The following is a 27459-nucleotide window of genomic DNA, read 5'->3' on the forward strand; positions in this document are numbered from 1 at the left end:
AATCGAACAAACACTGACCTGCCTGAAATACCCACTGAAATATCAAACTGAATTATTAACCCGCAGCTGAAAATAGACCCAAAAGAATAAAAATGTTCTTCCTGTTTGACTTAGACTGAATAAGTTGAAAATAGGAAAAATATAAAATGCACACTAGAGATGTTATCATTAAGCTAGAAGCATTAAAGAATATAACACTGTCATGAGCGCACTCTGGTACAAAGTGAGCGCTGTTAGAACTTTCCGATATGAAGAGCAACACAAGCTGGCGCAGTGGAAAAACAGATTGTATGGGTGAAGACAGCAAATTACCTTTTGTTGTTATGGTTATGTCCCCGTCTCGCTTGCTGTGCTCCATACAGCTGTCACCTGATAGATTGCGCTCTAAAGGCCAGCCACGTTACCGCTGGTCATGCAAAGGCAGCTTCACTCTCAGTGGCAGCGAACCACTTTGTTTAATATACATATCTGCATCCATGCAATTAAACTAACCAGCTAGCTACGTAGAGATAATACACACTTTTCTTCAAACAACAAAGTCATCTTAGTGGAACGCGTCAGATTGGATAAACGAGCGCAGCTTTAGTTCCTCTGTGTTGTGTTCTGTAATGTTTAAAAACCTCTACAAAAGCAATCCAAAAAAGGACCATCTTATTCTTTATGACCAGAGAATACTTCCTTTCCTGCCATTGGCAAATCATGCTTCGTTTACATACAGCACATCTGGGGGCAGATGTGCTCAGAGTTACCAGAGGGGTTCTTTGTCAATGGTCCATTCAGCACGTATTCTCACCGCACCAATAGCCTACAGTATGACCGTGCTATAAATACAACTGGAACACGTGGCTGGGTCATAATATGCTTTTCAAAATCACATAAAATACCTCACATTAATAAAAATGCCTCAACATGATTTTGAAGAAAGTAAGCTTGTTTGCAGCTGAATTCATCATGTACTGTAAAGCCTATCGAACCATCTTCTGCTGACAGGAAGGAACGTTGTGCTTCCTTGAGGTCTACAGAAGCAGAACATAAACGAGTGGAGCCACCTTCAGACAAACATCTTTACCGCTGATGTGTTCTCGTGCAAAGCAGCTTAAATCAACTGCTCCAGTGGAGTGCATCTGCAGGCTTCAGAGTGTCACATGCAGACTTTCAGACCTTTCAATGCTACATAGAACTTCAAATTAAGATTAGTGTAAACCCTAAATATAAACAATTAAAATGTTAAATAAGACTATATCTGATTAAAAGTTCTCTCCAAAAAATGTACTGTGAAATACAGGACTAAAATATATTTAAGTGACATGGCCCTACCTTGATTAAATAGTGTACTAAATATAAAGCTATGCTGCAGAAGTTTTGTTTGTTTAGAAACTGTGCAAAACCAAAATGTAAAAACAGTTTGCCGTTGTAATGGGGGATACATGCTAACAACTTTGGTAATAGGCAGATTTTGTCATATTTTGAAAAAGCCAAGCTAGTTGTGTACACAGTATGTATGCTATGCTAACATGAACTTTACTCTGTTATGCTAATTTACCATAAATACTGAGAATGGGGAAACCGATAGCCTTGCTCTTTCCAAAAGTTATTAGAACAATGTGATGAGCACTTGTAAAGTCTTTAAAGGGCATGTTAGGTGGGCTTTTGTTGTTTCTTATACTATTGGATGGAGCAAGGCTAGGTTGTCAGTCTTTGCTAAGCTAAGCTAACCAACTGCCTGCTATAGTCTATAGGCCTATATAGTCTTTTATTTGTGCAAACAGACGTTCTGTTAGAGTGGTACTATCTTGAGTGGAGGTATGCAGATGTTGTCATATTTGGAAAAAGCCAAGCTAGTTGTGTACACGGTATGCTAGGCTAAAGTGAACTATGCTCTGTTATGCTAATTTAGCATAAATACTGAGAATGGGGAAACCGACTGCCTATATAGTGTTTAATTGTGCAAACAGATGTTCTTTGAGAGTGGCAATATCTTTCATCTTACTAATGGCAATGAATAAACAGCTATCATTTGTATACATCATTAGATATGAATAAAGTACCATTATGTAATACTGTGTCATGTTTTGGAAAACAATACTATTTATTTTCATTTTTTCAACTCTGAATTCACAAAAAATGTAGAGCAACAAAACCTATAAATAATATATTTTTAAATCCATCGTAATTCTTTTATTAAAAAACCCTCCACTGAATGAATGGTACAGTGTGAGCAACACATCACCATTATGTGCAGTTCTATCTTCTAAAAGGTGGGACATATTTCACACTCTCCCTCGTGTCAGCACATTGAGAATTATGGATAATTCAGAAAGCAGAGCTGCTTGCCCATGCGGGAATATAAATATTTATAACCTTTTGATTTATTTTTCATAAGGGTCTCCAAAGCCTCCTGAGTGTCCCTCTGTGAACCCCTTTTCTCCTCTTACCTCCTACTGTCTGATATATTTATCTACAACACATTGAAGCCCTTTGCAGAGGGTCTTACTCATTCAACACACAGTATGAATGTACCTTCTAACTGACATCTTTCCTGAACCTTTAGCATCAAATTGTTTAACTTTGGGGATCTCTAACTTTTCATAGCACCTCTGATAACATTGTGATTTGTTTTGTTTATCATCAAAAAACTGCACAATCATTCCCATTCGCTGCATCTGTACTTTTGATTTGTGTTATAAAGCAAATGTTAGCATGCTACAATGCATTACTAAGATGGTGAAGTAAGTACACATTACCACGACTTAATACACATCAGCATGTTAGCATCAATATAGTGGATCAGCAAGTTCATGAACTTGATCAAATGTACAGATTTTTTAAAACTTTGTATATTTTAAATGTTTTATATACGTAAAGTCCGAGAAGAGTATTGCCAATATGTTCTAGGTCAACCCAGGACCAAACCCGGTTGTTAGCATGTTAGCACCCCTTGATCAAACCAATGGAATGCACTACATTCCAGTCATATCACTGACTTCCCCACCACTACGCTTGGAGCAGACTAGTGTGTCGTCTTGATGCGTCTCGCTTAGCCACTTGTTACAGCCTGTGTTAGATGTTAGAAACATAGAAGCTTTAAAAGTACGGTTTTGCTGACATGTTTAATGTCATTGAGCAAAAGGTGATAATCTGTTACGCTTGTGCTAACCACAGACCCTATTCAAGCATCAAGCCGAAAACCCATTTAAAAAACTATTGACTTGAACCGGAAGAACTCAAATGCTAGCTCATTTCTGGGTTTTAGGACTTTACCACTGCTCCACCGACGCTCGAGTGGCTGTGGAAACTTAGTGATTAAAGTATTCAGCACTAGACAACTGTGACTGGTTCTTTTTTGAAAGATCAATCCCAGGAGTCAAATGTTAATTTGGACGCTTCAATTTTGCAAGAAGGAACATGTTGGCATAGGTTTGTGCTCCTTGCCTATTGCCTTCTAGGTAATTATGTTTTATTTATACAATCATAGCTGTGCCAAGATTTTGTATTGAATGATTTAAAACAGAGGAGGGGAAAAGGACAAATAAACACTTCAGGCTCTATTGAAACCATCCTTTCTTAAAAAACAGAACCCTTTTTCTTTTTCTCATTCCCTTTCCTTATTATATCTCATCACTCTTTGATCTGCCCTTTCCTCCAACTCACGCCTTCACATTACGTTTTGTATTCCATCAACATCAGCTTCTTTCATTGCAACACTCCCTCTTGGCTGTGTGCTTTCAGAGGATCAGAAGAAGGACACTATACAGTGTATGTGATGGAGTCACCTTCTTCTCATGACACAATGCATTGTAAGCCTGCACACGTGCGTCCACTTCATGCTAATCCAGCTTCACCACTGCAGTTTCAAAGTATCTCTGGGTCTCCTATACAGTATATGATCTTATTATGATCCCTGTGTGGTTACATAACTCACAGAGGTGTCTTTGTGCAGCGAGGAGGGATGATTGCTTTGACAGAGGACTGCAATGGAGAAGAGATGGCAGTAATCAAATGTGGATCTCTGGTAGAGAATAAAGGTCCGGGGGAGATGGAGTCTTCAGAGAGATGGTGAAATGATGTTAAGGTGAAGAGGAGCATGACCTTGTTAGGAGTAATCTGTGTCAGGAAGCAGTAAAAGGTTTCGAGGAACAGAAGGCTTCGGGGGCGAGGATGCACACGGTTGTATGATAAGAGGGGGAGATGAAGGGACAAGGAGAAGAGGTGAAAGGTGGATGGTAGAAGATTTGAAGGAAAAGCTGAGGCTTTGTGCTTATTAAATCTGAACCTGACATTCAGCATGCTGGCTTCACTCTATACGCTTATGTTCTGGTGGTAGATTTGTATACACAATATGTGTTAACTTGTAACAAAGGTTCCACCCATAACACATATAAGTTGTCTTCAAAGCTCCACATGTATGGCTCAAGTTGGCCCCATCTTGGCAGTGCTGACCCTGCCTAACTGCTAGTTACGGAGGAAGTGCTGTAACGGAGGAAGAGGTGGATCTGAGGCAAAGTGACAGTTTCCAGCTAGGGGTCAGCCACATGTCTCTCAAGTGGCCATGCCTTTAATAATGCATAAAGTCACACGTGAGGTCAAACCCTGTGTGTTAGTACTACAAAAAGCATGGGAATGAATCTATTTCATAAAAGTTCAACTACCCATTTTGAAATGTGGTATTTAGGACTTGATTATCATGATCATGATTACTATGAAAATAGGCTATTCAATTGGGAAACTACAATGGCTTTCATATCTAACAACGTGTTCTCGCACTGACTGTTTAGTACACCCCACACGCTATGTATGGACTTCTGGGGAAGTGAGATGAAGCTCCTGCTCCATTACCATGGGAACTGAAGCATAGTGTTCTCAGTCTGTGTGAATACACAAATATGTTTATCTTGAGGGCACAATTCCCCATCGGATTCTGCTTTTGTTCAGCAGACTACCAGACAACCAGACAACCAGACAACCAGACAAACAAATGGACCCTGGGAAGATAGTAATAGCTGAGGGCTACTTCTTCAATCTCCCTAAAAGTTGTTTTAGGTTGGTATTTGTATGTGCCCAGAGTAATTATGTTGAACTGGTGCCTTCTCTTTATCTGCCTGTTTCTTTCATTTGACTGTTCTTTGTCTTCTCGCCTTTAAATGGGCCACTTGTTGGGTATTTTAGAAGTGTTCCTTTTCATGCATTTTAAAGAACAACCTGAGACTTCTCCCTCTCAGTGCATATGAGCAGTCTCTTATAATAACCTCTCTATGTCTGTGCCCATGACAGCAACTCCACCATTTTGTCAGTGCTCTTGCTGCTTGCCGACAGAAAATGGAGAGCCATAAGTGGCCCGACTGCTGTGTGTAAACGTGCAAAAGGTGATTATTGCACCGATCTCCTGCAGGCAGAAGAAGAAAACTCCTTGTGGCACAGATGGGCAAGATATCATTTTACGATAGAGTGATCTTGGGGCCAGACTAGGGCTTGAAGAAATTAGCATTTTAGTCCATCTCAACCAATTGGATGGATTTCCATTACATTTTGGAAGTCTGCTGAAATGTTCATGGTGACATCATCATGGTGATGTTTTTGTTTTGTGATATATCTTGGCAACTGTTTTGATTGATTTCCCTGACAATTAGACAAGACATATGTTCCCCTCAGAATGAATTGCAATGACCTTATACAGTATCTAACATTATAATTTGTCCAATTTCTTTGTTTTTTTAGTACTTTTGGTTTAGCAAGATAACAGTCCTGATACTTATCATTTTGATACTTGTGTATGATAAGTATTCTTTTAATAATAATTGAGGCATGATTTTACAGTTGTGTTCGTTTTTTTTATTTATTGTTAAAGTGGACCTATTATGCTATATTGCACATTTATATATTGTAGGGCCATACCTATACAAAACATGTCTGTGAAGTTTTTTGCTTAAAATACCAAACAGATCACCCATTGTAGCCATGCGTCATACTGCTAATACCCCTGTATTGCAGCCCTGTTCCAAACTGGCTGATTCTGTTGCTAGCCACACCCCTTTGTAGCGTCATGCAGCTTTCCCCTGCTAGAGAGACATTTCAACCGGGAGATCTCAGCTAAACGCTGCGGTGATTAAATGCCATGTTATGCTCCTAACCATTTCAAGCTTTATTTCTGAAACAGTATGGAGCTCAAACCTTTCTCTCTCGCAGGGTTTACCACAAGGACATTACGTTACACATATTCTCTCCAGTAGCCTACAGTGTTAGCTCCATGGTTAGCTCTGAGTGTTAGCATGCTTGCTAATGTAAACACACAGCATATTACTCCCAAAACACGCCGCGCATTGTTTCTGATACAGCACATAGCTTGACATGTTCTTTCTGAAGTGTTTACCGCTAGAACAGTGCCGTTATATGCATAATATAACAACTTTACTCTAAGCCTCCAGCAGACATCCTGCTGAATACACAGACACACAGCTGCGACTGTATACAGAGACGATAGGTTGGGACGTGTCACGTGTGCCGGAGACGATAGGTTGGGACCATGGTTTTTATTTATTTTCAGAGATGTTGGTACGGAGGAAAAGAGAGACTGGGTTTTGTTTTCTGACACTTTGTGAGTTCCCTGACACACCGGGGACACATATTTATGTATAAAAGACATCAACAAGTGCATTTTGCATAATAGGTCCCCTTTAAGCAACATCTGTTTTAAAAACAGTAATATAACCAAATTATAGTTTTTGACTTTACTTTTTAATATTTTGATTACTGATGATTACAAATATATATTTCCCAAGTGTCTTTATCAGTCTCACATTAAAAGTGATATTGGCGGGGGACCCTGACGGCTAAGGTGCATACCAGGGACGAAAATGACTCCCATTTGTGTTTTCCAAACTAAGAGAACTGCATACTTGAAGGAATGGCTGTTTTGGCATTACTCAAGAAGTTCGCAAATCTGTAAAACTTGACTTCCTGTTGTCCAAGTGGTGACATGCAGATGGAAAGTTTCTTGATCCATTTGTGGCTAAGCGTGTGATTGGAAATGAGGCTTGTGGCCAGATCTACTCTGATGGAGATCTAAAATCTTGCATAAACAGATCTGATGGATAGGATGACATTCATTTGTTCATATGTCTTAGTGAAGACACAGCGTTTTATTGGGGAGGCATGGGTTTTGTTAACCAGGCTGGGGTTGTAGTGATTGCTTGTGTAAAAAAAACACACAAGAAATATATTTTTCGTAACTTCTTTTGGTCCAAATGTACTGTAACGTTACACTGGTGCCAGTGATCAGTCTGTCTCTTAAGAAAGAATGATTATCTCGTTTAAAACAAACTCCAACAAATATGAGAGACAACTCCAAGTTTGTTTAAATTCAGGTACTTTTAACGTCTCCGGCATCTTTTTGCATTACAGCGGGTGTTGTATAAAGTGCATGTAAATACAATAAATCTGTATTATATACAGTAGTTTGCTTATGGCTTTTTGCAGGTGCTCAGACCTGTAAGAATGGCTATATTTATTGCACTCACACTTATCTCTACTCACTGGAGGTACAGAAGTGCTGTAGCAGTCTTGGGTGAAAGTATATCAGGAAATGGTATCAAACTGCTGAGCTTTTGTAAGTGAACACTTTCTGATTTACTGTATGATTCAGATCAGATATAGCCTAAGGAGAAGAAAAAAGATAGTGCTCATGTGATCAGTATCACAGACACTATCACACGCCCTAAATATGCAGTATGTTTCTCGAAAAGCTGACATGTTAATTTCCCTGTGGGTGTTAGGTATTGTAAGATAGCGTGTGATTCTATTAATTCTTTTGGAGAATACCCAGTGTCTATAAATTATTCAGCTCCAGACAACCAAACAAAACAAGCAGCTTTCCAGGGAAATAATACAAAAGATCACCGCCCATGGGACAGGAACTAAGACCGGGATTATTTTTGTTCGGATAAGGTCGTGCAGAAGTGCTGTCCCATGTTAATTATGTCTAAGCCTTGTAATACTCTGCCTGAGGTAGTGCTGTAGTGATCCTTGGCCTTTGTGAAGCAGCAGAAAGTGATGCTGCACCCAGGGCTGTCTGTTGCAGTGTAATAATGTGTAATGGTGATTCATTTAGTGTCTACTTACTGCGCTGGTAGTGCCATCTGTGTCTGTTAGCCTCTGGTGCAGATCAAACCAGACTGTCTGCAAGGAGAAGCACAACAACAAACAACAGCAGCAACATGTCAATCGACAAGACCAACAACAACAACAACTACTAAAGCCATATCTTAAAGCAGACATTCACACTAGAAGTATTACTTCTCACACTGCAACCGGACATGCATTACGCAGGACAGGATTTATTTTAAAGTAAAATAAAGTTCCACAGGGAATAAGGGTGGTGGGTTCAGGCAGGATGTGGACGCATGCCAAAAAGAGAAGCCCAAAATTAAACAGAATAATTTATATCAGCATAAAAGATCTAAACATAGAACAGTGAATACCCACATGTAACCGAAGATTATAATGTAGGATGCTACAGTAACCAAAAATGTGCAAAATGAGGGGATGAAGTACTATTATCAAGAACTATACAGATTTTGCTAAATACCTTAGCAATGGTTGCTTTGCCTGTCAAACTTTCCATTCTAGTTTATATGCAGTTTAAAATGATAAAATAAAAGATTTACAACACTACATTTTGCAAGTAGTTGATAGTCGACAACCTTTGGCTTTCGCTAGCAGATATCACAACCCAGTCTCACAGCATTTCGTGTTATAGATACGAAATTAATTGAATCTATTGATTCGTGTTCACCAACACGATTTTTGCATTTTTTTCGTGTCACACAGAACGATTTTAAAAGCAATGTATTTCTATTGGTAGAATGTTTCGTGCCTGCACCACGTCTTTTTGTCCAGTCGGGTCTTGGAAGACCGGAAGCTGTGGGGTTCATAAAAACATTTTCTTACTCAATATCAAGCCACAATTATTGTTTTTATTTTAAATCGTATAATGTCGGACTTCTTATGCCGTCCGTGAGGAAAATAAATGGGGCTCAGAATACTGAAATATGTATTTTTAAAATATTTGTTTCCTTCTATTTCGTTATACTTTTTGTTAGGGAAATAATTGTCTTAGGTATTCAACCTTCGACCCAGTTCATCGTTTTCTCTCTTTACTGTCTCTTTTCCCATGGCATAGTTCTACTGCCTTGGGTATTGCTGCTATCTCTCTTAAGGAGGGGCAGCTTGGGCAAATTGTTGTTGCCAGTCTATGACAGAGCACAAGCCGCCATGAGGTAGTTTACTGTTCAGGGACGTAGGCAGGGCCGGCCCTAGACTTTTGGGGGCCCTAAGCGAGCTTTGGCTTGGGGGCCCCCCTCGCTCTAGTGCGTTCTCACTTCACACAACACGGAACCAACTGTTGTCTTATGATGTTAGTATAAGCACACATATTGTATAAATAAGCATGTAAACACCGTGGACCTAACATCCTCTAGGGGGTCTGAGACTGACAGTTTATTTTAAACATTTTCACAGCTCACAGGATAGGTACCTGTCAGCCAATAAGACAGATGTTTATTTCCATTCAACTCTCTGGTTGGTCTGGTGCCTTTCCTCTGTTGCATTCAATGAACACGGGAAATTACAATCCTGCCGTCCTCTCCAGTGTCATGATGAGGTTCAGGTAAAGCACGGTTAATGTATTATATGAGTGACTTAATAATATAATACATGACTTTGAGAGTAGGCAATCTAGGCATATTAACAACATTAATTAAACATACTTATCACGGCGATGGTGTACTGAGATAAAAAAAAATGTTTTTGCTTGGGGGCCCTTAGTGGCTGCGGGGCCATAAGCGGCCGCTTATGTCGCTTAATGGGTCGGGCCGGCTCTGGACGTAGGTTCCCTGGCGCACATTCTTTTCTGTGGACGAGAGCTCTAGTTAGATTCAGGGTCCATAATTGTTTAATCTCACTGATAATGAATTTAGATTATTATACTCCGAACTAGTTAAAACATCGAGCTGCAGAAGAGTTCTTCAGAATTGGTTTGGCAACCATCAAATAAACCATCAGTGTTTGCCATCAAAGCTCTAGCTCTCCTCGTGTCTCTCTGAGTCCTGACTCACTTTTCTAAATAACACACTGTTGTTTACTCAACAGTAACACACAATTATCCTTGTTTTTATTTATTTGTTTAATTTTATAATCTCTGGCTTTTTTGCCGTCCGTCAAGAACTGAATTTCAAAATAAAGTCATTAATAATATTATGTATACAATTATTTTGTCTATTAACTAGGGCGCCGGGTCATGTTATGACCGTCTTTTCTATGTTACTGTGGGGTTTTTCCATCGGTTTGAGGTTTAAAATATAAAAACAGCAATAACTAATAAGCCAATAAGTAATAAGCCTTATCAGCCATAACTATACAGAATTACGTTGCCAGGCAACAGCTTGGGGTGAAAACATTATTTCCGGTCTCGAAGTTTTCATAGTAAAACATAGTATTCCCCTCACTGTCAAATGATTTTACAGTGATATCTGCTGTACTTATCAACTAAAAACACCAGATTATCCTTGTTAATTACACAACATTGATTGGTTTAAATTGTGTACAATGATTTTGTGTTTTTCCCCTTCGATTCGGAGAAACAAATAGTTTTTCGGAGTTTAGGATGGCCAAAGACACTACACTACCCATAATCCTCAGCTATCGTTTGGGACTTGACAAACCCCGTGATTAGTCTTCAAGCTCTGTGATTGGATGTTGGAGTGGCAGTGCGCCAAGGTTACGAGTGTAGAAAACAATAACAAATTAGAAGGAAAAAAAGATTTAAAAAGATATTGGTGAACACGAGTCAATAGATTACATTTTGTGACTATAACACGAAATGCTGTGAGACTGGGTTGCTCTAACACTTGAGTGAAGAGGACACAATTATGTTCAAATACCCTCTTAAGATAAAAACTTGGGAAAGACAGGTGGGCTCATGGTACAGTGTGATTATGTGTCTTTGTGCGAGATTGAGACTTTGATTTTTAGTTTTCTCCTCTCTCATTGTCTGTGAGTCAGAGTTATATAAACCTTTTTCAATAAATCACAGTAAGTGCGCAGGATTCTGTCACCAAGGTGACATTTTGGTCGTGGCCATCTTGGCCTCAAATAAAGAAAGTTAAAGACATTTCTAAAATATCTGACTCTTTAGCTGCTCAATGCTCCAACTTGTTCATCAGTTAATTTAAAATCGTATCCGTTTCTTGCAGTTACAGGGTACAGTTTGTTTTAGAGCCGTATACCAACAATAGCTGCCTGGTAATGAAGCTGAATAGAGGGACTCACAATATACATGATATGTTTTGATTATAATTATTGTTGCATTAAAGTGTTAATCAAAGCTAGTAAAGGTGAAGCTAGTTTGAATTACTTTGCGTATTGCTGGGTAGCTTGTGTATTTACTCCAGGTTTAAATAAAGTCTTACGTAAGTGTTGTTTACATTTAAAATCCTTAATCCAAATCTGCAAAGTAATTAAAAGTATTAAATAATATAAGCGGAGTAGAAGTACAAAGTAGCAAAACATTTAAAACTCAAGTACCTCAGAATTGTACTAACAGTACATATAGTACTTGAGTAAATCTACCCAGTTACTTCCCACCACTGACTAGAAGTACTCCTTGATATCCTATTCCTTGTTTTCTTGTTCTCCTTTAGGAACAGACTAAAGAGCTTCTTTCATATCTTATTTTTCACGGTTCTTCACTGAATACAAAAAGCTAGGAATTATCTTTGGCCTGATCCAGATCAGAGTCCTTAAAGATTAGGTATATGTCAGATTCAATAATTGTCTTTATTTAAATGTTAGTTAAACATATGTCTGACACACTGAGATAACACATATCTTCTAAAACATCAGTAGTTTAAAATACTTTGTGATTGATATTATAAACCTGATACGTTTTATTTATTGCTATGAAAAAGCAGAAAGTTGACTGCAAAAATGCCTCTCCTGAAATTGCCATTGAACTGCTACTGTATGGATAAGATGTTCCATTTTATGAAAGTCTTTGGGACAAAGCATTCCATTTTATGTTGAACAGTGTTAAAGAGTGATGCTCCTGATAAACAACCTTTGTCCGAGTACAGACACACAAAACAAAACTGTTTATATTGGTCATACACATGACATGTACATGAATTAGCAACTGATTGGCCTACTGCCTAGTTTATCAATATAACCTGAGATAGTGTCGTTCAGCTCAGGCTAAAAATAGCAGATGAGATTCGAATCTTTCGTAAATCACTCTTTGCGAATAATATAGGAGAATAGAAAAACCGGATATAACAGGGTAGTGCAGGTACAGTTTTATAGACAGGAACATATTCTTTGGCTGAAAAGAGAGAAATCCATCTGTTTGTCAGTATTCAACCTCAGTACCACCTGTACCAGATGTGCAGCTACAATCAAAGGCTATCTGAGAAAAAAAAAAATCTGTCTGTGACTCACAGAGGGCAATAAATAATGATACATTGTAACCCAAAGAACAAACAAACTCCCAGTGGAGCGTGGAACATCTGAGAGTGTGACGGAGCAGTGCATTTTTATCACTTTAAATATGGTTTGCAGGTAACAGGATTTCCAGTGTGCTATCACAAAGCAGTGGTGCCAACATGGGGCACTATTTTCATCTTGCCAGGCAACACAGTGTGAAGCTGGCATATTATTCATCCAGTAAACAATTCATGATTCACTCAGTGTGATATTATCCTCTCCACTTCCATACGCAGTCTTAACACAGATCTTTTCAGGTTACCAGGCCAAACAGAGCCACAGCCAATACGCCTCCTCAGAGCTATATTCTCCTTTGATATGATTACTGCAGAATACTGTCTAGCCTTCTGAAAATGTTATCCAGCAGAAAATGTCTATTCACTTGCTTTTCTTTAGTTATGGTTATTCTGAAAAGACACTTTCCGACTTCAAAAATGTTCTGACCTATTTTCGTTTCGATGTGCAGAGTTTTTCTGCAAAACCAATGGAACCACTGAAGAACACCCTCAGCAGCCGTGCAGGACCTCATCATGAAAGGATGATGCTTTATTATAAGCCATGTTGGGACAAGTTTAGTAAAAGTCTCCAAAGAGGAGAAATCTGCATGTATGACGGGCACATTTAGGTAATTCTCTAAATCATTCGTCTCGATGGATATTCATAACGTAATAAGGGTAGATAGAGCTTGACCTGAACAAAAACTGAGAACAAAGTTTGGGTCGTTTACTGCAAAGTTATCTTTAAAATAATTGTACTTTACCTTCATGACATGTGTATTTCCTGCAATTTTATAAAAAAACAACAAACGTATGTAATGAACCCCTGCTGCAAAAATGTACATGTATATATTCAAGTTCTTCTTATACGCAAAGTATAAGTTCTTATACCCACATATGTACACACATATGTAACTTGGACATGCATATTTGTCTCAATAAAGGTACCCAGTATCTTAATATTTACACTGAAATAAGTGGGCTGTAGTTTAGAGTTGTATTTAACCTTTCCTTTAGTTGCTCATTACTTCCACTGATTGTTATTCATTGATACAGGCCCACATGTGTTTACTGGTTAGGCTGCTGGGTCCATTTTGATTTGGCTTGTTAAGGCAGACGGAAGAACAATCAGGAAATTAAAGCAGTCATTGTCATCTCTACTTTTCCCTCAAGTTTCAAGTAATTACTACTTAATTTATAATCAAAAAAGAAATAAAACACAAATGAATAATTCCTAAGAAGAACCTGTCTTCATTTCATTTCAAATAGGTACAAATGTGACTGTTTAGTCATCCGTGAAAATAATTGCCTTCATGTCAGTCACTGCAAACAGGGCCGCCTCCGAGTAGAGTAATGGGCTCGCATGAGGCCTTCAGGGTCACAGGTGATTATTGGACTATTCTTCGGTGGAAGGCAATTCAATCACTTCTTCTACAGTAAAGGTCACTTGACCTAATGGAACAATATTACCTAAACCTGGACAATTTGTAAGACGTTTATTAAGTTAGCAGCTGGGGCAAAGGGCTAAAGGTTGGTTCTAAACAGGCCTCACAGTATACATACAGTAGGCCTGTTTAGACAAACGATGTTTTTGGAAAACCAGGGCTAATGTCGTATAAGTATAATACCTGATGAGACATTTGTTCTCTATTTTTTTATTATCTATTTCCCCATAAGTATATTGTATTTAGTTGTGCATAGCATGTGCATCGCTATGTTTAGAAAAGTATTGTGGACACTTTTAGATTGAAACAACGCGTAACGTAGGCATACTATTTGTTAACCACGACTAAAGACTGGCTTTGCTGGGCTAAGCAGAGGCGGTGTTTGCTTTTCTCTTTTCGTTTTAAAGCATTCTAATAGTAATTGTTCACATTTTTTAATTGCACCTCTAAGGTTCCCAGAAATACACCTACCAAGTGTCATTATATTACCTTCTGAACGCTATTTTTCAGATTTATTTTTAGTATATGTTACTTTAAGAAGGTGGTTGGAACAGAACAAAATTGGCCCTTTTTTAAAAAGTAGTGGGGCCATGTAACCAGCGTAAATGATGCGTATGATTCATGGGTCTGTGTCCTCTTGTTGGCAGACAGGCGCTGGTAGGGCGCTGACGAGAGCTTCCTCCTTGTTTCTTTAACAACGATATCTCGACAATGTATCACCACGGTCGTACGGCAAAGTGGTGTCGACTTCTTGGAGTTAATCATCTCTTTGAGTTACTAAATATAAAAAAAAAAGATGCTTGCTCTCACACTTTGTTAGAATGAGCTTTAACACTTAATCTGACAGCCATATAGTAAGGAGGAAGATCTGCGTATGGCAAAAAAAGTTCTTTGTTATTATAGCTTCCAACTGAACGAAACGGACAAAAACGGGGGCATACGTATTGTAACCCTAGTTCTATAAGCACAGGCGGAGCCCTCTACTGGACTCTATGGGTACTACTCTCATCAATCATATGCGAGCGTTCACACACTGAAGTTGTGTAAACGTAGCCGGCCAATCAGGGCGAGCCTACCTGAATGCGCGGGCAGGCTCACAGTATATAAGGCAGATACACCTCCTGACTGTCATCCTACACCCTCTTCAGCGAGCGGCATAGGGAAGACAGGGCCCCTAGGTAGAGGGCTCCGTCTGTGCTTATAGACCTAGGGTTACAATAAGTAACCCCCCGTTCTATCTCACACAGGCTCCGCCCTCTACTGTACTCTATGGGTACAGTGGGTGGAGCCCCAATGAATAAACGCCCTTTCGCCCCACACATCGAACCACCACACTGCCTCTGACCGGCCTTTGGTTAACAGCCATCGCACCCCAACTTCCTATCACCCGGTTGTGAACGTGGAGAAATCGGGGCCGCAGCTTACTTGGCTGGGTAGAGCCGAATTGGTCTGAATAAGCCCATAGCTTCACCCTGCAGGTGCCAGCGCAAGTGACTACACACTGTGCACCACGTTTCCCAGGTCCCTAAGGAGCATGGGAAAACGTAAGTGTATTATGTCCCAGGGGGGTCAGATACAGCTTACCGACCCACAGCCCCCCTCTTTTCACCAGTCCTGTGTTGCCCCGCAAGCACAGACGATGAGAAGGAGCCAGACATGTCCAAGAGATAGAACCTTATGAACGGGCTTGGCGTAGACCAAGATGCCACCGTACATATGTCCTCCACACTCACGCCGTCGAACAAGGCTGTCGAGTGTGCACGGACCCCAGTGCTTTATGGCAGAAATAATTATTTGGTTACAAAGAAAACAAGTACGATCAAATCACTGTCTGTCATATCATTTAAGACTTAGGCTTTGATTGAGATAGGGATTAGGCAGTGATATTGGTTAGAGTTAGTATTCATGGGATAGCGTAACCATATGCCAAAACAAGTTAACCTGCGTGCCTGTATTCTTTACCTTATTCTCCAGTCGCCCGATCAGTTCAGCCAGGCGGTTGATCTGAGAGTCCAAACCTTCTTTCCTCACTTCTACAGCACCTGCAACATACAAGTATAAACAAACATTAACATCTCTACTAAATGGGTTGTGACGAGATCTGATGCAGCTGGATTACACTTATTCAAATATGTCTTATACATAAAGAGATCACATTTCCCAAGCGTGACCACATGTTATGATATAATGTTTTGTTTGACATTTCCTTTAAACCTGACGATAAATAACTCATCCATATACATGTTATCCTGATAAGGTAATAGCCTTTTGGACAAGTGGTAGTGCCCTATGTTACTGATTGGTAACATGGTTGGCAAACTGTGCCCTCTGGAGAGGAGCAAGAAGAGTCCTAATACCCCAAAATGAGATAGCATCTTACCCCTTCCTGTTCTCTCTTCTTGAAAGTCTTTTTTGTACGTGTTTTTGTTTGGAACAAGGTCTGTTGTTAACCCAAGCCTCAGAGATGTTCCTGTTTGTCATACTACACAAAATACGTTATTATTTGCACACTGGTGAATGTTTCTTATTAGCAATGGCGGTGGCTAACAACAGCGGTTGCAAACAAGTGACTAAAATGAGACGACCAAACCTTATCACACCGAACATTAAAGGCCTTTAGCTTAGCATTGGTAGCGCGCAGCCATGTGATGTTATTTGTTTCAACCCTACGTTAGCTTTTTACTTCTTCAGATTGCATTTATGCTTAAAAAAAATCATAAAATTGGTGTTAATAAGTCAGAATCAGAACCAGAAACAACTTTATTGCCAAGAAGGTTTACACATACGAGGAATTTTGCCTTGATGTATTTGGTGCACAGTCTAGAAGATAAATTGTAAGAAAAAAACTGTAACAACATTGAACTATAGCAATATTTATATGAAATATGGATGAAATATATATATATACCCGTAAAAATAAAATATAAGAAAAATTATGTGCAGTTACAATGTGCAAAATGTGGAGATTATCCTGCTTAACAAAACTTGTAAGGAAGTGTAACTTCTGGGCCGGCTTCAAAAATGAATTACTACACCATTCTATAGGTACAATAAAACATGGCTTCCCTGAGCAGTAACTGGACACAGTACATGAGGAACTTCTTTTCTCTTTCCTTCTCATCTCTCTCAGTTCATTCCCATTCTTTCATCATGAATATTTCATGTAAAGAGGGAGTTCCAAAGGGGCTGATAAATAGGCAATTATATCTGTTTATCTTAAGGATCTCGTCCTGTTCAAAGACAGTATATAAAAGTATTGATGGGACCCTGCTCGAGTGAGGTGCTCTGTTCAGCTCTATTTAGCAATATTTTCTTTGGTAGAAAATGATTTTGTAGCACGAAATACAATGGGTTAGAGGAGTCTATCTCTTGCATTATTGCTTTTTAATAATTAATTATCAACAAAACATCGACTAGTAATATAACCTTGTTTTACCATGAATGGGTGTTAAGAGGGCTAATTAGGCTCAGTTTATTACTTTTTTAATGGTTTAAAGTGGTACAGATTGGTGCTTCTTGTGGCATTTTATAAATACAATTATTTAAAAAGTATTATTATCTTTAAAACAAAGTCATTTATTTTTTTGGCATAGCATGTTATTGATCTTTCTGATCTCTTGTCTTTATGTATGTCTACATTTGATAGAGATTACATATATTTGCAGGTAACTACTAATTGTAACGAATACATTTTTAAAGTAACCCTTTCAACCCTGCTTATAAGTATGTGACACATAAACACTTTGAAATAACACTCAAAAAACATGAAAATCATGCTGTTTCTTTGACATTCACACCTTTCTTTTGCCCCCTTTTTTTCTTCTATCTTCCCTTGGTTCATCTCTCTTCTCCTCCCTGTGCCCCCCGCCTCCTACCCCCCCTCCTCTATTCATCCCCTGTCGCCCCCTCACAGCTAATTGGAGAGTCCACTGCCCACTCTTCATTAAAAGCTTTAACAGCCAGTCAATTAGGAACTACCTTCGTACACCCCAAACACACACATACAGGCACGCATCAACCTAAACCATGGTGTGTAACCATGGAGACTTATGGAGATAAAAGCCCAGTGGTCATTTCAATGGACTTAGAAAATAAGTGTCCCGCTTGATTATAGAAGTGTGTGAGGAATTACAGCCTTTGAATTTAGCAGTGAGGGGAGGGTGGGCTCTATTGACTTTCTCTTCAATTAAACCTGATTTGAGTAACTCCATGTTCACCTAATTTAACTTTCCATATTGTGTCAGCGAGTATTTAAATGTGTTCACATGAATCATGAAAAAAAGTCTCCTTAATCTCTTAATTTAAGTGACTCAAAGGTTCACAGCTGTTTATTCTGACTTCTTCCCGTCTTTTTATTAGATACATTTCGGACTTGACGGAACAGGCAGCCTAGTAGAAGTTATACCAAAGATACCAAAGGTGTAAGTCTCGTACTGCATGTCTAAAAGTTAGTGGACAGATGTCAGGATGGGTAAAATGTCAGATTGTTACGCAAGATACTGGGGTTTACAGTACATCCCGTCAAAACTGTAACTCATTTGTAATTTTAACAGGCGTTTCTAGAAAGAAGTAATACATTAGCTGATGGTAATTTTAAGGTTTCACATTTTTATTTTGTTCCTCTATCGTGACATGTTTACATGCTTTAATGTTCAAAAAGGTCTTTATTTTTCTCATACTGGCTGTGTTGCACCACCCTTTTTCACCCTCTGTCTTAAACCACAGCTCTGTAGTGATTGGTCAACCACTGAGAGATGTCCCGCCCCTTAGCCTATAATCTACAATGTGTTGGAGCGCTAGCCAATAGAAGTGCATGTTGTATTGATGTCATTATGTTACGCAAGTAAACAAAGTACAATGGAGTCATTTCAGAGTGTGTGGGAGAGAAAGTCTTTTTGCCTTTGCAGACCATTTACACGAAGCCCCTTTAACTTTAAGTATGGTTACAATTTTTCTGAATTTCAAAACTTTCTTGGTTGTGATTTGAGAAACATGATTGCTATTGCATAACGTTATAAAACATCTCCTAATATCAAAGTTCTGTCCCGCTCTATGGGTTCAATAGGCCCTAACATATGTATTTTTAATTCCAGGGAATGCAATGGAATGTCCAAAAAACATGGGATTCAAGCTGGATGCAAATCCACAGATGTAGCTAGGTGGAAAAATCAATCTCAGCAGAGGTAGTTCTGGGAGGGAAAAAAACATTTTTGACTGTTTGGCTCATCCTAATGTTCAGCCTTGATGTAACAACATTCATAATTAAGTCAAGGTAACACCCTTTTCACCCCGGTTACACTTTTAATTTGCCCTGTACGATGGACGCTGTAAGTGATGAAAGTGGGGGATGTTGACTTATCAGGCGCCCGCAGCTCACAGTCAAAGTGCGAGCGAGCCTCCGAGGGAAATAGAGAGAGAGGGCGCGCATCAGTACCGCGGATTGTTGTTGGATTGAGTCTGATAACTACAGCTCAGTGAGGTAAAGGACTCTGAGTGTTTAGATAGTTCACTTTAGTCTAAGTTATCTCAGTGGGTCTCAAACAGTTTGGTCACAATTTATGTAAACAAATATTTCCAAGGCACACCTTTATAATTATTAGGATAAATAAAAACAGGTTTGAAATCATTCCAATGTATACTATAGGACAGTAACCAAAAATATCGGTTAAAACTAGAGATAGTAAAAAAAATGCATGAATAAATAGATGTTAACTAGGTAAAATAAGATATAAATGAACAACAAAAATAAAATACGTTACATTTATTTGTTATTGGCTATGGTAGGTTAGTGGTTATGTTCACATACTTATTTGGTTATTAAAATGTAAACCGATCTTTTTCATATGGGTGTTTTAAAGTTGTACCCCCTAGATCAGGTCTCTAGTAGGGATGTGCATCTCCATCACTGAGGCCGATGCGATGCGCATCTCGATACGTTGCCACGATACGATACATTAACGATACATTTGAAACACCAGGCGATGCGATACGATACGATTCACCCCTGTTGCGATACAGTTCGATACGATTTGATTCAACATTATGCGATTCGGTGCGATACGATGCAAAAATAATGATACTTCAATATGGTACGACAGAGGATTTTTGTTTTATTCCTTATATGCAGCAAATCATACATTAACAAAAAGTGCTTTACATATTTGGTACTGCACATCCCATCATGCCGTTTATTTTTGTACCTTTAAAAGCTCTCCAGAGTAGGCTACAGTACAATTGTATAACACCTCACAGTTAAACAATGTAAGGATGCATTGCTCATGATTAACAATGTGCACATAACAGCTACCATAGAGCAATGCCCATACAGCTGTGCTTAACACTCATTCATAGGCTAACTCACCAGTGAGCAGAAAGCAGTGGGTTCTATAACAATAAAGAATACAAATAACCTTTCACAAACAGGTTTTTCATAACTGCTTACAGTGAGGAAGACATTTAAACTGTTATTAGCCGTCACAGGCTGCTGTAAACTAAACACCACTCTCTCTGACAGAACACCTCACTAACTTTCAGGTTTCTCTTTTCAGCCGCAGACCCCATGTCGCCTCTTTATGTGCGTCGCTAAGTTCCTCGTACTACTTGTGTACTTTAAAGCGGCTCGGCATCGTTAACAATTTGCGAGCGATTTTTCAAGTTGACCGTCTGTAGTATATAGTGCCGCGCACATATACCATCAGGACGTTACTGATGGGGTGCGGCTGCGGAGTGATACTGTGTGTATGCAAGCCCGCATCTAGGACGGATCTATGTATCATGGCTGTAGACCTGTTAAGTAATAAAGATACCTCATACAAAGGTCTACGGATACCTTATTACTCTCCATATATAGCATAAAGGACTATTACACCGTCTTTCTTGAACAATCCGAAGTGTTGCCAAACGTTTGATTTGTAGGTATTTTTCGGTGCGCTGTGTTTCTCTTTCTCCTCAACTTCCGTGTGTGTTGATAACTGAGACTATCGGCCTCCGTATAGGCGAAGCAAATATCAAAGATCGTCTCCGCTGAGCGTTGACAAGATGAGGGGATTTTATATGAATGAATCGGTTCTTTACCGATGCAAAGACGCTACGCAATCGATGCATCGCGAGTTCAACCCGGTTCAACCCAAACTGTAGCCGATGTGCACTCTTTCAACCGGTGCACTCGCATCTTGAACGTTTATGCCGGTGCACCGATGCGAATCGGTGAATCTTAACATCTCTAGTCTCTAGTAATTCTGCTCAAAGTGCACCAGATTGAAGCATTTTACTTTCAAATGTTAAAACAAATCTTTCCGGGGGGCATACCCCCGGACCCCCCTAGAGGATGTGACGTCCACCCCCCGATTAAAACATGTTCATACAATAATGAATACATTTGAAACCTTCTTTATGTATATAATATAACCAACATGCCAATACGTTTCAGTTTTTGTAGAGTATTGATCTTTTGTAGAGATTTTTCATTTATTCTTTATATATTTCTGAAGCTGACCGTTGAGCGGCCCATACCAAGCAAGGAGGTAGAGGCAGAACGTCCAAAAATATAACCCGACGTGGGCATTTATTAAAAACATGGGCACAAAGTTCACAGCCTCGATCCTGCTGTTCTCTTTGTCCACATCCTGCAGCCACAAGGATCTCACACACACACCCAGCCCTCTCAACAGACAGGGCAACAGAGCCTAAATACCCACACTCCAATCATCACAACAAGACACAGGTGAGGGGGGAGGAGACAACACAGGACACCAGGTGCACACAATCATAAGCCATAGACAACATAAACTGTGCAATCACGCTAATAAAGTGCCCTATTACCCGGCCTGAAGCCGTCAGTCCATAGTGACGAAGTTACCTTCGTCACAATATTCTATTGTGTATTGCTTGGAGGGGGGGGGGGCAGTAAATCATAATCTCGCCTAGGGCACCAACATGTCTAGGACCGGCCCTGGTCTCAGCAGACTGGTAAACATATGGTGACTCGCTTCTCTTCTCCATCACAGTCACATAATGTCAGGCACAGCTGGGTTTGCACACACAGATGCACAAATACACGTGTATTTTTAGACTTCACCATACAAGAATTGTTATAATTCAGGACTCAAAGATGGTACCACTTCCTGAAACAGCTCCTGTGCAACCATGGCAAAAATAACTATGCACAGCAGGCCTGTCAAGACTAGGATTTTGCCATATTGAAGAGCTTTGCATGAGGCTGTAGTTAGAGCAATAACCAATACTTTGAAAGGGTATGTTTTTAAATGTAGCCTTTATCAAAACCAAAAGTAAGTCTCTGGAATGGATTTCACTGTGTCCTAACCTGCTCTACTGTATGCTCCAATACAAATTTCTGGCTATGAAGCCTATTACGGACTGTTAGGGCAGACATGGCTGCTGCATTTAAGTAGTCATCAACTACGGCCGGAAAACAATTGAATTAGTCAAATAAATCAAGTAAGATATCAACTTTTTTTGCACCAAATAACAAGAATCAAATTTCTCTTCAAAAACTGTTCTTATAGACCCAGCAAGACTCAACTGATGTAGGCAGGACCAACTTTGCAGTAGGTGAAATAGCAAAGTCCTCTGGTTTCGCTAATATGCTTTTTACAACAAAGCTGCAAACTGATTGGACTAACCCCTAGCAGTCTTGTCTAAACGGGTAGATGCTGTTTGACTGCAGTAACTACGCTTTCTTGCACGGATAGCATGTATCTTTCCTATTCTTAATAGCCTATATCGTTGTTATATTACATACTGTTGGAAATGATTTATCAAACAAGTCTATGCTCACCAAATGATGTCCATCTTCATTAGAATGCCACCTTAAAAGCTGCATTACCACTTCTTAATCACAGCACTATGTTTAAACCCCAGGTAAACGATTAGCACATTGTCAAATGTAAAAGCCTTAGCTACAGAAAAGCCTAGCATTACTTTAAATTCCAATAAGGACATAATTAACTAACTATATGTTAAATTACGAGTTAAGAAATTAGCACATTTGCTATGTAGCATTTTCCCAGTGTGAAGCTAGCCCTGGATGCTATCAGAGCAGGGTCGGCTCTAGAACAAATCGAATGGGGGGGCAATCATTTACCAAGGGGGGGCACACACTGCCGTCAACAACCAACACACAAACACCAACAAAATTCAATTTAAAAAAACATGCTGTAAAGTCTATTGTCTTTCACATACATTGCAGGGGTGTAGTGCTATTTTATAGCGCACCATGACTTGTGTGGGGGAAACTTCTGTGTAGCAATGCAGTGGGAGTCACCGACTCATGAAGGAGACACGGGAAGAGCAGGAGCATTGATGTCAAACACTGATGGTTTATTTAGGAGCTTCGGCCGGAGAATTCACATCACAAGTCCAAGAGCCAGAGGTTCTGACTTCACGGTAGAGTTGCCACGTCAATTCTGGAGCGCCTCTCTCTCGTTAGCCCATTTAACTGGTTTCGCAGAGAGTAATCAACATATTTGAGAAGATAGCCTAAACAGTTGGGAACACTGAGTTACTTGCGTCTGACACTTATGACCTCGAAGATGTCACACCTTGGAGTCCACAAACACAGAGAAGGAAGTGTCCCAGTGTACCCACAACAATAAACCATCTGTGACCTAGGGTTGCCCGGTCATAGAATGGGAACAACAACATTATGGCTGAAGCAGCCTATCTCCTTAAAGGAGATAACAGACGTCAGGGTTGGTCATGCACGTCATATCTAGGAGTCTAGGACAATTATTTCCCTAACAACTTGTGCATACATGCACGGTTGTGGCACGACCACCAAAACAGAAGCATATGGACATAGGCCACCATATAAAAAGTGTGCAAATGTATTTAGTATCCTATCCATGTGAACATGTTTTAGGTGGGGGTGGACCTAACCTCCTCTAGGAGGGTCTGGGGGCATGCTCCCCCGGGAAGATTATTTTTAAAATATTGAAGTTAAATGCATCAATCTGGTGCACTTTGAGAGCTAAATGAAGAGATCTATGGATAGCCTACATCTCTCAGCATCCATATGAAACAGAACTGTAAACAGATTTACTTTTTCTTTATGGATATTTTACTAATCACTTCCCCTTTAAACTGTATTCTTGTGTTACTGTCCTATAGTATTTCATACCCGTTTTTCATTTATTCTCTTATTTTTTAATAACTATAATGATCATATAAAGGTGTTCCTCGCAAATACTTGTTTACATAAATGGTGACCACTGAGATAACTTACACTAAAGTGAACTATCTAAACACTGAGAGAGTCCTTACCTCTGGCTGAGGTTATACGATCTTCTCAGTCTGACAGGAGAGGACTCTCCTCCACTTTGGTGGAGAAACAGTTCTTTATATCCGTTAGCATAGCCAGCTAACCAGATGTTAACAACAACATTCCACGTTACCGCTCGCGCACTCACAAAATGCGCTCGTGCCACACACACACAGAGCCGAGCTTGAATGAAACACAGAGACCCAGAAGTAGGCTACTTGTACTGTACTGTATATCATATTATTTTCGATGGCTTTACTGTATAATCAGTTTAACAGATCGCCACTGGGCTTTCATCTAAACACACAGCCACGTAATGATAACAAAACAAAAGTCGGGGGTCATTGGTCAAGCAACACACCAATCAGAGAGCAGCAGTGAGCACACCTCAGGCTGTGTTTTATATTTGTATTCTTTATTTCTGATGTATTTCACACAAAAAACCTTTAGTAGAAACGTTTTCACTTATATGATTAAAAAAATCATATAAGTGAAAACGGGGGCACAGTGACTCATTTGGGGGGGCATGGCCCGCGAATGACCCCCCATGACGCCGACACTGTATCAGAGTTTTAGCTATTGTTAGCAACTTTGTTCTTTGAAATATTTTCTCGAATTCATTAGTTAGGCTACTCCTCATAATAATAAATGCCTTTTCTCTTGTAATGGTAAAAGGGTAAACAAATAGTAAAATAATGTAATATGGACTGCACTACATAAGCTAGCTATCTTTGTAACAGTTCAAGGCTTGACAAGTGAAACAGTAACTAGGGAACAGATAATCACTGCTCGCAAGACATGGCTTTTAAACTTGCAAACATAAACATAGGGATAATATTAATCACATCAATTTTAGCCGCAAGTAAGGACACACACATTCCTATCTGAATGTACACACTCACAGCCTGTGCCTGAGAAAGCACTGAACAATAACCTGCAGTTCATTTACAATTAAAAGTCTTCAGCAGAGTGTCTGTGTGCGCCAGACGCACTTAGAGGGGATATGCAGTGAAGCTTTGCACACAGCAAACACCACAGCATTGGCTGCTCAACTTAAAGGTGGTGGTGGATATTTTTAGCGCTCTTATTTACTTTCCCCCGGCTTGATCTTTTTCTCTTTTTGTTTCTTCCCCCAGATGTCTCCCACTCAATGCTTTTTCCATTTGCCCACATTTCTGTCTGTCTTACTACAAATACTTGGCATCAAAACCAAACTTCAATGTGAATTCATATGAGTGCATGTAAGTGGAGAAGAACAATCAGGGAAGAAGAAATGATGAGTGCAGGAGGAATTCATGCATTATGGAGGAGGGTGGGCAGTAGGACAGAGGAAGAGGGAGTCATTAATCAATCGACTTGTCCTTACTCCAGACAAAGTGCAGCTCACATGAAGGTCCTCATTTGCTTCTTATACAGTAAAGAAAGTATGGGGGTAGGCATTGGCTAGATTTAGGAACATTTGATCTGATATGCCAAGGAATTAAGGCAAAGTATATCCAATAAGTGCTTACCTTGATTTTAGAATACGCTTTACTTCAAAGGGATTCTTTTTTTGAAGTGGGGTTTTATGAAGTACTTGTTCTAAAGTCAGTGTATTAACTACAATAGATGGCAGTTGAAACACCCCCAAATTTGAAGAAGAAGACAAGAGTCCGAGCACAGAAGCTAATCAATGTACTGATGTGGAGAGAGCATCAAAAAAAGTAATTTAGCCACCTTGATATAATTTAACATATTTTCATTGGTTAAGATTGCCATCAGAAAGTCAGAAATTTATCGTGTAAGAACAATTCCTGAGCTCTGTAAAGTGCCTTCACCTTCATATATTTATAGCATACATCTGTTAACTGCTCAAACTGCCATTTTACATGTATATAGCCAGTGGTGTAGTGGGGATTTTGTTACTGGGTGGACGGGGGGCGGGGAGAGACACTATGGAAGTAGTGATACAAATGCCATATCAATCTCATTAGTATGCAGAAAAAGTGACAGGTCGCCCCGCCCCTTTTCGACCGGAAGTCCCGCCTTATTTGACCGGAAGTCCCGCCTTTTTATTTTTATTTTGAAAACCGGAAGTCCCGCCTCGTTCGACCGGAAGTCCCTCCTCGTTCGACCGGATGTCCCGCCCCCGCTTCCGGCGGATGTCCCGCCCCCGCTTCCGGTTTACAAAATAAAATAAAAAATAAATTAAAATTAAAAAAATGAGAAAACAAATGCCATATCAATCTCATTAGTATGCAGAAAAAGTGACAGGTCGCCCCGCCCCTTTTCGGCCGGAAGTCCCGCCTTATTTGACCGGAAGTCCCGCCTTTTTATTTTGAAAACCGGAAGTCCCGCCTCGTTCGGCCGGAAGTCCCGCCTCGTTCGACCGGATGTCCCGCCCCCGCTTCCGGCGGATGTCCCGCCCCCGCTTCCGGTTTACAAAATAAAAAAGGCTGACTTTTTAAAATATCTGTTTTTTATATGCTTTACTTTGATTTGGAGCACCCAACGGATGGCTGTAAGTTGTCACCGGTGTCTCGCTGATTAAATTCATATCAAGACGTCTCTTGGCCATTCTCTCTTGAAAAATATTTAAGAGTGACGCTGGCTTTTTATTTAGACAGAGGGAGAGGGTGAGGGGCGGGGAAAGTGTGTGTGTGTGTGTGTGTGTGTGTGTGTGTGTGTGTGTGTGTGTGTGTGTGTGTGTTCCCCCCTCCTCCACCATATGTTCTCTCCCCTCATGTCCTGTCATGTCCTGTTCGCAAAAACAGAGAGGTTTAAATATATGTTTTTAGATGCTTTTACTTTTGATTAATTTCATGTTATTTGCAAGTATTTGTAAGTTACATTCGATACTGTATACAGGATTAACCACACAGGAAGTGGTTAGGAGGCGGGACATATATCCTAGACATATTAATTGATTGAAAACAACGGCATTTTATTTTTCTCATTTTTTAATTTTAATTTAATTTTAATTTTATTTTGTAAACCGGAAGCGGGGGCGGGACATCCGCCGGAAGCGGGGGCGGGACAAATACTGCCGATGGATAAGTACCTCATAAAAACCCACTTTGAAACATCCAAACTATCTTTTTAAACCCTCCATGAACTGTTAACACACTTCAACGTAGTAGTGAAGATGTATAAGGGCATTTTGAAAACCTTCTTGGCATGCCTGTAAATATAGCCTTCAGTGCAGTAAGCCTAGCAATCTGGCTTCAAG

General features: G+C 39.8%; 1 protein-coding gene across 2 annotated transcripts in view; it reads right to left on the bottom strand.

The window, feature by feature from the left end:
• Positions 1-27459, bottom strand: part of necab2 (N-terminal EF-hand calcium binding protein 2) — a 201264-nt gene that overhangs the window by 37678 nt on the left and 136127 nt on the right. Inside the window, exons 8-9 of one of the 2 annotated variants that reach the window (XM_034085675.1) lie at positions 15935-16014; positions 8116-8172 (exon numbers count right to left, since the gene is read on the bottom strand). In XM_034085675.1, coding sequence (XP_033941566.1) covers positions 8116-8172; positions 15935-16014 — 137 coding nt within the window. The remainder of the gene's footprint in view (positions 1-8115; positions 8173-15934; positions 16015-27459) is intronic. The other variant, XM_034085676.1, reaches the window with a different exon arrangement.

Source organism: Pseudochaenichthys georgianus, chromosome 6 (genome assembly GCF_902827115.2).
Source record: "Pseudochaenichthys georgianus chromosome 6, fPseGeo1.2, whole genome shotgun sequence".
Classification (NCBI taxonomy): Eukaryota; Metazoa; Chordata; class Actinopteri; order Perciformes; family Channichthyidae; genus Pseudochaenichthys; species Pseudochaenichthys georgianus.